Here is a 16,554-nt window from a genome sequence, read left to right on the forward strand (position 1 = left end):
TTAAAGAAACTCAGAAGAAAAATAAGAATGGTTCAGGCAAAAGAAATGCCATTAAAGATGTTTAATGTTCTTCTCTATCCTCTTTAAGAGAGAACAATGTTAAGGGAACTATAAGCGTTAAAATTGTACTGGATCCAAATTATTGGGAGACAATGGGTAGAAAAGACTGGAGAAAAAGGCAAGAGACCATATTATGCAGGGCCCTGGATTAGTCATTTTAAGGAATCCTCACTTGATTGTCTAGAAGACAGGGAGACATTGAAGGCCTTTAATCTAAGAAACAACAAGGCAAAATTAGTCTTTAAATCAACCATCTCAGGTGCTGTGTGGATAATAAATTGCAGATTGAAAGTAGAAGAGACATAATGCCTGAGGCAGAGTTGAGTCCTTGCAACAGGGATCATTTTGCAGATATAAGAAGATGGTCATCTGTGATCCAGGAAGGGGGCCCTCACCAGACACCAAATCTGCCAGCATGTTAATCCTGGACTTCCAACCTCCAGAACTAGTAACAGAATGCCCAGTCTTTATTTGATTCATGGCTGCCCAGAAGGAAGATTAAAAATCCAGACTTCTTCAGAGCTAGATATGGCCACGTGGCTAAATTCTGGCCAGTGGGACGATAGAAGAAATTATGTGCCTTAAAAGAGAAAGGGTTGCCCCATCCTCTTCCTCTTCCACACAGGTACAGGTGACAAACTAAGGTCACAGAGCCACCAGGAGAAGGAGACTTGATTCCTAATGTGCAGAGGTGCTGGAAGAGAGAGAAATCAACCCTCTCAACCACAGCTGAATGGCAAAGGAAGGAAGGAATTAGAAAAGAAAGAAATACTGATGGTAAGGAAAGGGAAAGAAATCACTCTAATAATTCATATCATATAAAATAAGGTCCTGACCTAGGCATACATGGAGGAATAAGAAGGATTGAGAGATATTATGCAGAAAATTTAACAGAATTTTTGATGGATTGAATGCAGGGATAACGATGAGAGAGAAATCAAGTGTGATTTCCATGCTTCTTGCTTTGCAATGGAGAGAAAATTGTGCTACAAACTAATATGATTGAAGGAAAATATTGGTTTGATATACTGAGTCTGAAGTTCCTGTAAGAAATTAAGTTAGTGACATATAGCAAATCTTGGGTATATAAATATCATGCACGGAGGTATTAGGGTTAGAAATTCACTCATTCACTCATTCATTAAATGATTACTGATTAAGTGACTACCAGGTACCAGACACTACTCTAGGTGATTAAAGTAGAGCAGAACAAACAATGACCCTTCCTTCTGAATAATATATTCTAATAAAAGAGACAGTAAATAATAAAAATAATAGTAAATAGAGAATGATTAAGGTACTATTTTGACAGACTAGTTAGGGGAGGTAGGGGATCTAGATAGAAATTACTTAAAAACAGGGAAAAAGTCACCTCAAAAGAGAACAAAAGAGAACAGAGCAAAAAATGAAAGTGTGTCAGTACTCTGACAGGTCAAGGACCTTAGGAAATGTTTCAAAGACTATTTTCATTTATATAATGAAAGGGGAAATTTTTCTCAAGGGTTTATATAACCTACTGGATAATCCTTTTTAAAACTGTTTTTCTAAAATAACTAAGTTCATCAATATTAAATGATAGATAAAAATCAAAATAGGTAACAGCATTTTTTAACATAATGGAACATCTCTGGAATGCTGAAGCAGTATAACATATATGAAAGAAGTATATCATATAAGTTTTTTATCAAAAGAAGACTAACATACATAAACAGCTAACAATATAATCCATTATATACTATTAAGAACTTACTTTTGTAATATTGGGCATAAATGTTAAAAAAAGTTTCATTCTTTGTTCTACGTGTTGTATATGTACAATTTCATATAAACTTATTTTTATGTATGCCTCTGTAGATACTACTGGCTAAAAATTTTTGTAGTGCTTTATAAATTTCAAAGCAACTTTATACCCATTGTAGATATAGAGGATCTTTAATTAGATACATAAATATCAAATATTTTTCTCATGCATGTATTGAAAAATGCAATATTTCTAAATCTATGCTATGCATCACACTTTATCATTTTGTTCTAAGTTCCAGTTACCAATTTAAGGTTACAGTAACCAATCTGAAGTGACTGAAAACAAAAGTAGTTATACCATTTCCTCTCTATAATAAAATTCTTTTGAATATCTAATGTAGGACACAAGATACAAAGAGTTTCATGGACTTTCTAAAAAGGAGGAATTGGTATGTACAGATAAGATATGATGTGGCCTACAATACTGTCAGATTGATTGTATGGAAATGTATTATAAGAAAGTTTTACTACAAAACAAATGACTAATTAGAAACAATAGAATTATGTTTAAGAAAAACTATGCAGTTTTATTTTATTTTTTAAAGAGAGATAGAAGAAGTAGTAGGGTATGGTTGGATTTATGTATAGCTACAGCTTCTGCTTTTCAGTGGTATGATCAATAGTTTTTGGTTTATTACTAAACTTGAATGTTCTCTACAAATGAATAAGCTTCTCTTACAGCAAGTATGTTTTCTATATGCTAAAATCATCTGTTTTTATCTGTAACATAATTACCATCCATTGCTTACTTGATCTTTAAGTATTATCATCTGGTATCACATTTTCATAGAATTTGTCTTCTTATTAACTGCTTGTTACAAATGATCTTCCAGTACCACGAAATACAGGGAAATGGAGAGTTAAAGGGGAAAAAATGTGCTTATGTAGGAGTTTTGGTCCAATCATTAATATTGGACCATACATGTTTGAGATCAGAATAGTTTTTATTCCCAGAAAAAATATTAATGTCATTAAAAGAATAGCAGTTGATCTTGAGGCAATAAAATTCATATGATTATGTTTTCATATTTTGTGTGTCTGTTAAATACAGCTTCCTGTACTCAAATAAGTATGCTGCCCTGCCTGCTGAGAGGTGGAAAAAGATTGTAGAAGACATTCTGAGAAGAGTGAAAAGCATATGTAAAAACAAATAATCAAACAATCATGTTGTATTAAGTATTAATGCACTATTATAACCACCCAGCTACTGTAACTCTATAAACTCATTTTCAAATTGTGCAATGATTTGAAAGGTTTGAAAATGGGTGCAGAATAAAATTCCCAACAATTTTTATGTATGGATCATTGAAACATACTCTATGCTGATTTACCCTTGATAGATAGATAGATAGGGAAACAAATGTAAAAAGAGAAAGACAGAGTTAGCCTCAAACATGCTCTAGAAAGTTATCCCAAAGAGTGTCAGACATAACTCTGTAGTTTTATCTATTACCTCAATAGAAAAGTTCTGTTTTCTGTTTCTGCTAGGAAATAATGGAAATTCAAACTGTGGTTATGATTGCTAGGGTTATCATTAAACTAAAAACCCTCAAATAATTCCACCTTCTTTCTGCTATTCTGCAATCTCTTTTTTATGCGTGATCCATCTGTTCAAAAATTTTTTTAAATTTATTTTTCTTGTTATTGATGTTTTATGGGAAAAAAAGCTTCAAGTAATCATACACACATGCACTCATATTCATAATATCAGGAGAAAAACAGATGCAATGTGATGCAAATCCTTGGGGATTATAACTTTCAAAAGTATTTGAATCCTAATTGAGATTTCTTGAATTTAAAATATACATATTTATATATACATGAAGAGTTTTCAGTAAAAGATTGTAGAGATTTATACACAGTATGTATCTGATATGTCAAACAATTTATTCTCTTTTTAATGTAGAAGAAATGCCCATATCTCTAGTTCATATACTGTAGTCCTTAGGAAATTCTAGAAAAATCAACAGAAGACAAAACTCAAGTTGCATTAGAGGTGTAATTGTATGAGAGGGTGGTTGACAACTCTTCCCCATCTTTTTATCTTATGGAAAACACATTTTCCAGCTACAAAAAAAAAAGTTTCTTGAGTATAGTTAAATGATGCAGGGTGTATGAGAAAGTTAGTTTGTCATTTACTCTTTCTTTGCTCTTGTGAGGCAGCTACCTCTTTTCTTGAGCTCTAGAAAACAAGTATTTGGAAGCTTAGAAATAATGCTTTTCCCATCCCACTGTCCACCCATCACTGAATTCTTCCTCAGGTTGACAGGGAAACTACATTTCTGGGTATGGCTGTGTGTGAGGAGGGGAGATTTCAGCTGTGTGGGGTCACTAGTGGAATATCCCATTTACAAGAAAAAAAAAGAAAAGAAAGCCTCTTCATTTATTTATACGTAGTATTTTAGGTGACCAAAAGCCCTAGATAGATAATAAACACATGAATATTTAACCAAATAGATTATTTCAATAGGATAGCTATAAATGACAGTTCATATATGCATATATAATAGCTATAGACTGTGTACCTTGAACAGAAAATACACACTGATAGTCTGCACTGCAAACTTTCTTTAAAGCACTAAATACAATATCAAGTCCTCTGTCAATGACAGCAGACGATTCCAGGCACTATTTGTTTCATAATGCTATATCTAGCTGACTTTACTTCTCTGAAGATCAAGATACCAGCAAATGCTGAACTGGAGCAGGAGAGTCAATCCTTGTTTGGATAACAAATTTCCTACAAAATATCTCCCCAAGCCCCAGGGAGCTGTAGTGATGTCATATCCGTTGTCCAGGTCTCCACACCTCTCTCAGCTGTTACTCCCTTTATCTTTTTCTTGGGTCAAAACTTTTGAGGTGGTCTGGCTATATAGCCGCGGGAGAGAAGGTAAATTGGGGCGCGCGGTTTGGAGGAGCTTCAGCACCTCGGTCAGCGACCACTGCAGCTCAATCCACTCCTAGAGCTCGCGGACTCCCAGCCCTGAGAATGCCTGCGGAATGATCGCCCCCCAGGGCGGCTGCCGCTACTGCCGCTACTGCTACCGCTGCTGCTGCTACTGCTCCTGCCGCCGCCTCTGTCTCCACTCAGCTCTGACTGGCAGGCAGAAAGTGCAACTGACGAAGGAAAGGTCTCTGCAGTGAGAGTGGAGTGGCTACATAAAAGAGAGTAAACAGGGGCAAAAACCCAGACCAGAATGCAGGCGGCATCCAACCTACTCAATCTCCTGCTGCTGTCTTTGCTTGCTGGATTAGACCCTTCCAAGGTATGGGCAATATTTTAACTCTTGTTTGAAATAAATGTGCAATATGTTACAGACCGACCAAAAATGCATTTAATTATGAAAAAAAAAAAGCCGCATGAAAGACCGCTCTTCCAGCTATCTTGTGGTGTCTGGCGTATCCCCACTGCTTGGAAGATAACAAGGTGAACTACCCGAGGAATAGCTCCACAAGGTAGAGTCCCGGAGAGAGGGGGGAGGGACCAGGAGCGAATATAACGTGTATGGGCAGCGGGCAATGCGGCTCTTGGGAGAATTTAGCTTATTTGGTATCCAAGTGTTTAATGTTCTCTTCTGAAGTCGGACGGGTAATGCAAAGGACTTAGCAGTTAAAATAATGCAATTTGTAATCATGTATTAGGAGATGGTGAACCGTTTCTTTGTTGAAAGCAGAGAAGCGTTTTCCAGCTGATCGTGGTTAATAATACTCCCATCGCAGACGTGCTGCGGTTTGTGTCCAAAACATTTGGGATGCTGCTTGTAACACACAGGGCAGAGCAGCAGAGCTCCACTCTCTGCCGTGGTTGAGAGGCATTGGTGAAAGGGACTTGTGTTTGTTTCTCTCTTTTCATTAAGGAAATTACGGAGCACTGAGGAAGTTCTGATTACCAGTGTTAAGAAACAGGAAGTGAGAATCCTTTCAAACTAAGGAGGGAAATAGCAAGGATGAGTTGTCTCATATCTGTTGAACTCTGGTAATTATCCAGTACTGGCAATTAAAGTGAATGCTAACTTCTTTTGATAAAAAATCAGAAAATATGGAGAAATATTTTCAGCAGTGTATGAGAAAAGTCTTGAGGATAAAATGAGATAATTTGAGAGCTTCAGCATTCTAAGAAAATCATAACTATCTGGAATAAGATATAATGCATCTAGTAAAAAGTAAGGAAATACAATATCAAAAATTATTTTACTTCTTTAACTGGTCAAGAGCAATTTGACACAATAGGAGAAATGATGTCATGTTCTAAAACCATTTAAAATTGTATTTTGGAATATTGTAAAGTTATTTTAAAATAACTGTGTAGTGTAGAGAAATTGTTTCTTTTCATAATTGAACTAAGATATAACAAAGCATAGCCTAATACTGTGGTTGAATGAATATTTCTAGGCCTAATATAGTATACAGTGAAAATTTAGAATCATATCATCTGTGCTTATAATTATTTCTGTGTACTTTTCATATTTAGAGAGACCTGATAAGAATAAAATCATTTCCTTTTAAAGCTATGGTTGTGATATTAAGACAAAATAATAATTTTGTCTTAATATCCTTAATGGGATATTTCATACACTAAGGTGTAGCTTTAAAGCATTTTACATCTAGGTACAAAGTGTTGATTCTGCTTTCATATTTTTTAATCTTTCTTTTTCATTTTTTTCTCTGGATCTATAGTAACATATTCCATTGCCCCTCTCATTATATTATGTTTGTTACAACTTTGAACACATTCTACTATATATCTCATCTGAAATATTCTTGGTAAAACATTTTTTAAAAGCAAAGCTAATTACTGAGTTACTGCATTAAAAAATCACTTAAAGTAAGATTTATCATTCTTTAAAATGAATTCAGAAATGCAGAGCTTTACTAACAACTGCATGTTTCATTTGATTTTTCTGATATCTTTAAATGCATAAATATCTTCACTTCTTGTACTCCATTCTTTCCCAAATTAAAAATATAGCAACAAAGAAGAGCTTCCAATAAATATTGAGATAAATTCTCCAAATAAATGACCTATTTTTAGTTGTGATCTTTTTCTAGTATTAATAAGTTTATTTCCAGGTATTCAACAACAGAAAACTTTTCTTCAGACTTAATTTTGGCTGTTTGGTACAACTGAGCTGAGAAATCCAGGAAAGGAAAGGCATACATTAACTTTTCAAACTGTCCTTTTCAGTTTCTAGATATTGCAATACAGTATGCAAAGAACAGCAGATAGTATTTGTTATATACTACATATGACAATATAGAGAATATTAAAATGTTCATAGCAAGTGATTTTAATGTTATAAAGAGGTCTTTGGACTAGTAGACAAATTTTGTTTAAAAAAGTGAATAAAACTACTTTTGTTACGTTTTAGCAAACTATTGAGAATCACGAAACTATATCATCTCCCCTCCCCCAAATCACAAATGGCACCACTGAATTCTCAAAATGATTGTCAATTAGGTTATGACATAGAAATTTTCTCAAATTTTATTTTTTTACTAACTACTTAAGGGTTTAGATAATAAAATTAACATCCATGATGCAAATTACTTTTGGCAAAATTGAAATTAAATTAGCACAAAAGACCACAGTTTGTGGACAAATAAGTAATAATTAAGTGATGAAACTTAAATATACAAAAATTCTAAACAGCTAATAAAAAAATTTTTATAACGTTAGGACTGATATATTTCAAAATCATACTTTTAAATAAATTCATTTAAGTATTCCTCTATATTATTGCATTTTATATTTAAACTACACATAAATTATGCATGGATACACACGGACTGGCAATATAGTAGAGCTATTAAAATTGAATAGACTTTTTTAGGTATAGGATTGTCACATATACCAAATATTGGAAATCTAAATTTTAGAGCATGCTTATTATATATTAAATTATCTGAAACAAAAAGGCTTCTAACAACAGTACCAATTCCATTTCATGGAAGATTATATAATATTTATGTTTATGATCATTCTTCCTGAGACTGAAACTTACAGATCATATATGACATTTTATAAAGTGCTTAGGTATCACCATCTTACAGCAAGATAAATCACTTGAAAGTCAATTTTATTGTTAAATTTAAAACAAAATGCCCAAATATTTATATTCACAGGATGAAGTTACTTTCAGCATCCACTTACTTTCTTTTCTCTCATTTAATATACCAGAATATTGGTAAGATTAGTATTTTCTTTCAGTAAAGGAAGCCAATTCAATACTAATCAATTATTTGTATTTTTATATAGACAGATTATCAATTTTCCTCTCAAGAAAATCATGAGAATTATGCTTTCTTAATTAAAATCATATTAACAAATTTCCAGTTCCATTTACAAAAACTCAAAGGTATATCCCTTTGCCCTTTTTAAGAGATATTAATTAATTAATTTCATTTGTAATGGAGTATCTGAACTACAGGCAATATGCCAAATCATCATTCATCCAATACGTAAATTAAGAAAAAACAAAAGCTTGTAGAATTCAATTATTGCTCGGTTTTATAGAGAAAGGACTATTTCTGTGCAGGAAATTCCTGAGGGCGGCTGCTAGATGGCATCTCTGTGCTTTTAAACAGAAGGCACAGAGTTTAGTAATGACCTTGATAGTAGGACAGTGAACCTCTTTTTCTTTTACAAGAAGATTTTTAGCAGACCATTATTTGAACATTATAACAAAACAGTAATCCCTTGAGCCAGAACTGTGAATTTCTCTGCTCTGCAATGCTGAATTATAAAGAAAGGAGGTATAAATGTGACTGTGCAGATTTCAAATAGAACATTTAAACTGGAGTCAGACACTTGGGGAACAGTTAAAAAGAGGTGACATAGGCATAGCCACACATTACAGTGACTGTTATACTTTTAAGCAGTCATACCTGTGTGATAAATATATTGCAAAATGCCCTAGCATGCTTAGACTGAGAAAGCATTCACTATCTCCTTACTTAGAAATATATTAAATAACTTATCACCATGGTTCTTGCTGACACTACAGACATAAAGTGAAACAATGATTCAGCAATAATCTTCAACACCAAACTGTTTTTTCTATCTAAAACTACTCGGTCAATTAGAACTCTTGCCTTAAATAAGACAGTTGCTTTAAGCCACATAAACACAATGGGAAGTAAGGGAATTTCAATAATTATATTGTTATATGCTTCATAACATAATATACCATGTATAACTGCCTTTGTGTTTTGGTATTGCTAAAAACAAAATCATCAAAGACCTAAATTGGCTAGAGGTGGCTTTAGTACATAAATCTAGTTAAAGTTTATTTTCTTATAACTTTAAAATGAAATTCATAAAAGCAAAAACAGCGAGAGAAATAAACTGAGATCAGTATGAATTTGCTTTAAAATTCATCTTAAAAATCTATCTTCTCCTGTATCTCCTGTACGCCAGAGACATTCTCTGTACAACAGGATCAACTCAAATTAGAACAGAAAATATGGATCGATGGCATCTGGCAAGGATCTGTAATTACATACCAATAAACCCGGATATGGTAAAAAATGAAAAGCTCAACACAGCCCACCTATGTTTTGAAAGTGCAAATGACTTTGCTACTCTCATTTTATCCCATCCTTCTTAACCCAATTAAATGTTTAGTTTGAAATGTAAATATTCTTTCTGACTCTTTTTCTTGGCAACCTGAAAAGGTTAAAATGGTACTGTGCTCCTTTATTTAAAAAAAAAAATCTTATTCCTTGTAATTTTGCAACAATTCTCTTTAGAAAATGACTATTGTGATGATCCATTCTCTCTGTTGGGAGGGAAAGCAGCACAAGAGTGAGAAATAAAAGGGTCAGATTCAGACAAAGTCCCTCATTTTTCATCCCTAATTTGCCACTGATATGTATATGTGTTTTTATTATATATATATTACATAATAAATACTTGTATATGTTTATTATACATTATATAACAAATACACACACACATATATAACTTTGGGAAAGCTATGATCTCAGTTCTCTCACCTGTAAAATGAGGAACCTACATGCTCTTTTTTAAATTTTATATTGGAGTATAGTTGATTTACAAAGTTGTGTTTCTGTTTTGTAAATAAGTTCATTTGTATCATTTTTTTAGATTCCACATATAAGTGATATCATATGATATTTGTCTTTGTCTGACTTACTTCACTCAGTATGACAATCTCTAGGTTCAACCATGTTGCTGCAAATGGCACTATTTCCTTTTTTTAAAATGGCTGAGTAATATTCCATTGTATTTATGAACCACATCTTCTTATCCATTCCCCTCTCGATGGATATTTAGATTGTTTCCATGTCTTGGCTATTGTAAATAGTGCTGCAATGAACACTGGGGTGCATGTATATTTTCAAATTACAGTTTTCTCTAGATATATGTCCAGGAGTAGGATTGCTGGATCATGTGGTAGTTCTGTTTTTAGTCTTTTAAGGAACCTCCACATTGTTCTCCATAGGAGCTGTACCAATTTACATTGCCACCAACAGTGTAGGAGGGTTCCCTTTTCTCCACACCCTCTCCAGCATTTATTGTTTGTAGACTTTTTGATGATGGCCATTCTGACCTGTGTGAGGTGATACCTCATTGTAGTTTTGATTTGCATTTCTCTAATGCTTAGCAATGCTGAGCATCTTTTCATGTGCTTCTTGGCCATCTGTATGTATTCTTTGGAGAAAGGTCTATTTAGATCTTCTGCCCATTTCTTTTGATTGGGTTCTTTATTTTTTGATATTGAGCTGTTTGAATATTTTGGAGCTTAATCCCTTGTTGGTCGCTTTGTTTGCAAGTATTTTCTCCCATTCTGCATATTGTCTTTTTGTTTTGTTTACGATTTCCTTTGCTGTGCAAAAGCTCTTAAGTTTAATTAGACCCATTTGTTTATTTTTATTTTTATTTTCATTACCCTAGGAGGTGGACCCATAAAGATATCACTGCAGTTTATGTCAAAGAGTGCTCTGCCTATGTTTTCCTCTAAGAGTTTTATAGTATCCAGTCTTACATTTAGGTCTCAATCCATTTTGAGTTTATTTTTGTGTATGGTGTTAGAGAATGTTCTAATTTCATTCTTTTACATGTAGCTGTCCAGTTTTCCCAGCACCACTTATTGAAGAGACTGTCTTTTCTCCATTGTATATCCTGCCTCCTTTGTCAGAGATTAATTGATCATAGGTGCATGAGTTTATTTCTGGCTTTCTATCTTGTTCCATTAATCTGTAAGTCTGTCTTTGTGCCAGTACCATACTTTTTTGATTACTGTAGCTTTATAGTGTAGTCTGAAGTCAGGGAGCCTGCTTCCTCCAGCTCCATTTGTCTTTCTCAAGACTGCTTTGGCTATTTGATGTCTTTTGTGTTTCCATAGAAATGTAATATTATACACAGAAAATGCTAAAGATGCTACCAGAAAACTATCAGAGCTCATCAATGAATTCAGCAAAGTTGCAGGATACAAAATTAATACACAGAACTCTCTTGCATTTCTGTATACTAACAATGAAAGATCAGAAGGAGAAATTAAGGAAACAATCCCATTTACCATCACATCAAAAAGAATAAAATACCTAGGAATAAACCTACCTAAGGAGGCAAAAGACTTGTACTCGGAAAACTATGAGATACTGATGAAAGAAAATGAAGATGACACAAATGGAAAGATATACCATGTTCTTAGATTGGAAGAATCAATACTGTCAAAATGACTATACTAACCAAGGCAATCTACAGATTCAATGCAATCCCTATCAAATTATCAATGGCATTTTTGCAGAACCAGAACAAAAAATCTACATGTTTTTAAAACTTCTTTGTTAAACTCTAGGATGACTCTATGCTATGGTCAGTATGTGTGTAACCCCTCCCCTTCCCACAAGTCATATGTTGAAACCTAATCTCCATGTGATGATATTAAGATATGGTGCCTTTGGGACGTGACTGAGTCATGAGAATGGAGCCTTCATGAATGAGATTAGTGCTCTTATATAAGAGGCCCCAGAGAGATAACTCACTCTTTCCACCATGTGAGAATATAAAGAGAAGTCTAGGGCTTCCCTGGTGGCGCAGTGGTTGAGAGTCTGCCTGCCGATGCAGGAGACATGGGTTCATGCCCCAGTCCAGGAAGATCCCACATGCCGCGGAGTGGCTAGGCCCATGACCCGTGGCCGATGGGCCTGCGCGTGCTCTGCAATGGGAGAGGCCACAACAGTGAGAGGCCCGCGTACCACAAAAGAAAAGAAAAGAGAAGTCTACAACCTGGAAGAAGGAGCTCACCTGACCATGCTGGTACCTTGAACTTCCAGCCTTCAGAATTGTGAGAAATAAGTATCTGTTTATAAGCTGCCCAGTCTGGGGTATTTTGTTATAGTAGTCTAAACAGACTAAGATATTCTGTTTAATATTATTTGATCATTCATTAAAAATTAGCAGATTCTTTTGTAGAGTATAGCTTATAAGATCATAAATTTGTGAGACCTGAGGGCTTCACTCTCATGACATAATCACCTCCCAAAGGCCCCACCTCCTTATACCATCACCTTGGGCATTAGGATATCAACATATGAATCTGGGGGGAGACAAACATTCAGACCATAGCAGTAATGGAGAAATGACCATTTCTATGAACACAATTTCTTTGCTCTTTTCTCTTGGATTGCTTTTTCAGTCCCTCTGTTTATACCGGTTTCCTTGCTTTTCTCAATAGAAACTTTATAAAGCCCTTGAAAAGACGTGACCCTTAATTAGACACAACAGCATTTCTCCTGATGCTGCTCATCCAAACGCAAGTCCACCTAAGTAACTCAAGAATTGATTCTCTCATACGAAGGGCAAAAATAGATGAGAGCAATTGTATAATATCTAGGATAGACCCTACCCATGAACACCTAATATTTAAGAAGAAATATACTATTTCAAAAATACCTGCACACCATACCTTAGTGAAGTTTAACTTTTAACTCACTTGTTACTTACTCAAGAGGTTGAAAACCATTTTGGGGGAAGAGGGGTCCAAGACACAAAAACAAAATTAGAACAACTCTATCAAAAGTGCCAGTAATTTAAATGGTGCTAATAAAAATACTCAAAAATACTGTCAAAACAATAGATTTTTCTAAAAACACATCTTTTGTGCTTTAAAAACAGGTGTTGTAAAGCATAATCACAAAGCTATGCCTCTGTTATTCTCATACCAAGCCTTCAGCAGAATAAAAATAAATTCAGAGAAAAGGATCACAGATGCTGCTATGTTCATGCTTTTGCCTCTCCCTGGAAAGCTCTATCCTTCTTCTCCATATGTCAAAAATTTACCTAAATTTTAAGATGCAACTCAAGTATCATTTCTTCCATAAATCCTTTCCTGACACACCCTGCACCCCAGGAGGAGATAATCCTGATAAACTAAGAACTCCTATAAGATAAGAATGATGTTTTATTTATCTTTACATCTACAGCCACTGGAACTGTGTCTGACACAGAATAGGTGTTCAATGAACACAGACTGAACTGTATTTCTTCTCCTCCCAGATTTATAAAACACTCTATTTCCAATCACTCTTACTATACTTACCACTTTCTTTTTTAAAAAAACTGGGTATTTATTATATTGTGTCTCCCCTACTAAATTATAATGTAGCTGAGGGCAGGCTCTGTGTCTTGATCATAATCTTATTATTTCCTATCTATCAACTAGCACAGTGCCTATTCAGACATAATATTTATGAACATTTGTTGAATGAACAAATGAATAGATGAAGAAAAAACGTTAAAATCCTAGGCTAAATGACCTACGGATATAATCTGTGTTTTTGGCCTATGCTCTCATCAGACAATATATTAGGGGTAGGGAAGTAAGACAAACTTTAAGAACCTTGTTTTAAAGGGTTTGGAATTCATACCAGGTTATTTATCTTGAAGAATGCTGCAAGATGATGTCTTTTAAATTTTTTGATTAACTTCCTGTCTTACCTCACCATCCTTAGTGCTATTTTTGACTTTTGGTAACTCCCTGGGATGCTACAAATTCAATACTCTTGTGAATTATTTGCTGTGTTTCATCATGCTTGTTGGCAAAGTTAGCATATCCTCTTATTCCTTGGTGTATCTATGTGTCCATTTTATTTGCATAAGTTTATGAGGCTAAACATTTTATTAATGTGTGCTTATTGTTTTGACTATCTTTATTTTATGTAATGTCTTACCTTATTGGATAAATTAGTATATTACCTATATTTTTCTACCTCTTCTAGGGACTGAGTTATTTTTTTAAGGATCTAAAATATTCCATTGAAATTATTATCTTACTATATATTCTTATAATACCACAATAGGAAGAGAAGTAGTATTGGCTCCATATTTGTACTGCATTACTATATGAGCACAACACTCCCAAAGAGAATAAAGTTAAATGATTAAAAGCAAATAGAAGTAAAGTTAGATTTATCTGAATTAAATATAACCAGAAATCCAAATTTTTATAATTAACTTTGTAGGCTAAAATGCTCTGAAAAGAAATATCAGTAATAAAATTGTTTCAATAGCACAAATAAACAGCTATCTAGATAACTCCACAGGAAGGACATAAATTGAACAGAAGATCCTTTTCATTTTTCCAACTAAACTGAATGTGATTAAGAAGCATTATCCCCTGATGATTTAAATAGCATTACTAGAGGGACCAGTTCCAAAAGGCAGGATTTCTTCAAATAGAGATCAGTACTGGATATATTGATTCACTGGCACCAAAATGTCACTGATGAAATGTTGCCTTACAAAAGATGCCGTTGCTTCTGGGAATGATCTATGTCTACGGCTGCTTATGGAATTGTGTATCTGGTGAGTATTTTCACACCTACATGTGTTTTGGGGCATGATGACTACATCTTAGTGCATATTACTGTAGTACTAAACAAACTGAAATATTATCCAGCTCAAGACACACTAAAGACTTTTTGCTATACTTGTTGCTTATTACTTATATTTTGCTACAGATGTATTCTTCTTTACAATAAGCTGAGTGCTAGATCAAGTCAGGGAATAAAATGACTCTAGTTTGACTGCCATATACCTTAAAAGATTCCAGGGATAAGTAGGAGGAAATGTACAAAGTGCTATGAAGATCATGCCAAAGAGGTAGTTAGTTACTGTAACATATAGTGACTCAAAACAGGGCATATGATACTTGAGAGTAAGGAATCAAGTGGGTTGAAGGAGTCAATATTTACTAGTAGTGCCCCCATTGGTGCCAAAGCATGATGACTTCCCTGTCAGGCAAAGAAAGAAAAGACTCCAAATCTAAATATTTGTCCTAAAATAAAAATGGATATTAAGAAGTGATAAAATTATACATGAGCTTACATGCAGCAGGAAGGTGAACACATTCAAATATAGTTAAAAGAAAAAGAAAAATTGAGATGAGGTAAGCACTTATTTACACATCAAGGATGCAGCTTTTAAAGATGATATATACAACACATCTGCCAATGCTTATTTAAGCATTTCAAGTGACATTTATTGCCCCCTGCCAACACCACACATGCGCACACACACACACACACACACACACACACACACGCTCCTACACAATGACTGCATTCATTAATCTGAGACCTGGATGCCCTTCTATTACTAACTGTTTAAAATAGGGTCTCTAATTTAGTTCAACTGATCTTTAATATCTCTTGGTAAGAAGAAATAGAAGGAAGAAAAAGGCATGAAAGCATTCTTAAATTCCTTTTCCTTTTTTATTTGCATCTAAACACTGCAGATAGAAATAAAATAAAAACATACTTCATTTTGTCCATTTGTACATGGTCATTGCTTTTGGAAAATGTATCTCTCAAGGGACTCAACCTAATTAATATTAATTTAACATGTAAAATGAAGATAAAGGAAGAGATAAACCATATCAAATTCTGAGCAAATTATATAATAATTAGGAAATTAGAAAGTTCATAGTGGAGTGAACAGAGTACTAAATTAGGAGTTACAAAATCTGCGGCCTAATATCAACTCTGCAACTATCTAGTTGTATGGCTTTGGGCAACTCACTAAACTTTTTTGGTTTCCATTTCCTCATGTAAAAATTAAGGATGCTGAACAAAATGCTCTTTTGTATTGGTAGGTCATCCTAAAATGGGGCACATTCATCTCTTCTAAATGTAGTTCATCACCCTTTCAACCTCCTTCCTCTGCTCACCAACTCTCAGATTGTTAAAATTCAGGATACAATCTAGGCTGCTTCTACTTTACTGCTGAAAATCAGTTATGTCATTGAGCAGACTATAACAATTCAGTTGTACACACATAGTGACACAAAAAAATAAATGTCAAAACGTATAAGGTCATTCCATATCCCAAGCATTACAGCATATTTTACATTTATTTTGTATCACTCCATTAACTTTAGAAGATTTAATGAAAAATAAATGAGTGAATGACATTATGTATCTAGTGTCTTTATCTGACAATAGTTAAACTAAAGAGACTCTTAGAGTTACAGGAAATATAAAGGCCATCTATTTTAATTCTGCATAAGGCAAAAATCTCCTCTATAACATAACTGATGGATGGTTAGCTAGCTTATGGTTATGTGTTTCTAATATTGGGGAGTAGGATAGTATTCAAGTAATTAGACTACTTTTAATCAAAAATAATTATTAGAAAGTTTTTTTATTGAGTTATGACTTCCAATG

The 16,554-nt window shown here is 34.0% G+C and overlaps 1 protein-coding gene across 1 annotated transcript in view; it reads left to right on the forward strand.

The window, feature by feature from the left end:
• Positions 1 to 5,060: 5,060 nt before the first annotated feature.
• Positions 5,061 to 16,554, forward strand: part of OLFM3 (olfactomedin 3) — a gene marked incomplete at both ends in the record, with an annotated part of 190,462 nt that continues 178,968 nt past the window's right edge. The window contains one exon of the mRNA XM_081223999.1: positions 5,061 to 5,129. Coding sequence (XP_081080125.1) covers positions 5,061 to 5,129 — 69 coding nt within the window. The remainder of the gene's footprint in view (positions 5,130 to 16,554) is intronic.

Source organism: Mesoplodon bidens (assembly GCF_964165515.1).
Source record: "Mesoplodon bidens genome assembly, chromosome: 2".
NCBI lineage: Eukaryota > Metazoa > Chordata > Mammalia > Artiodactyla > Ziphiidae > Mesoplodon > Mesoplodon bidens.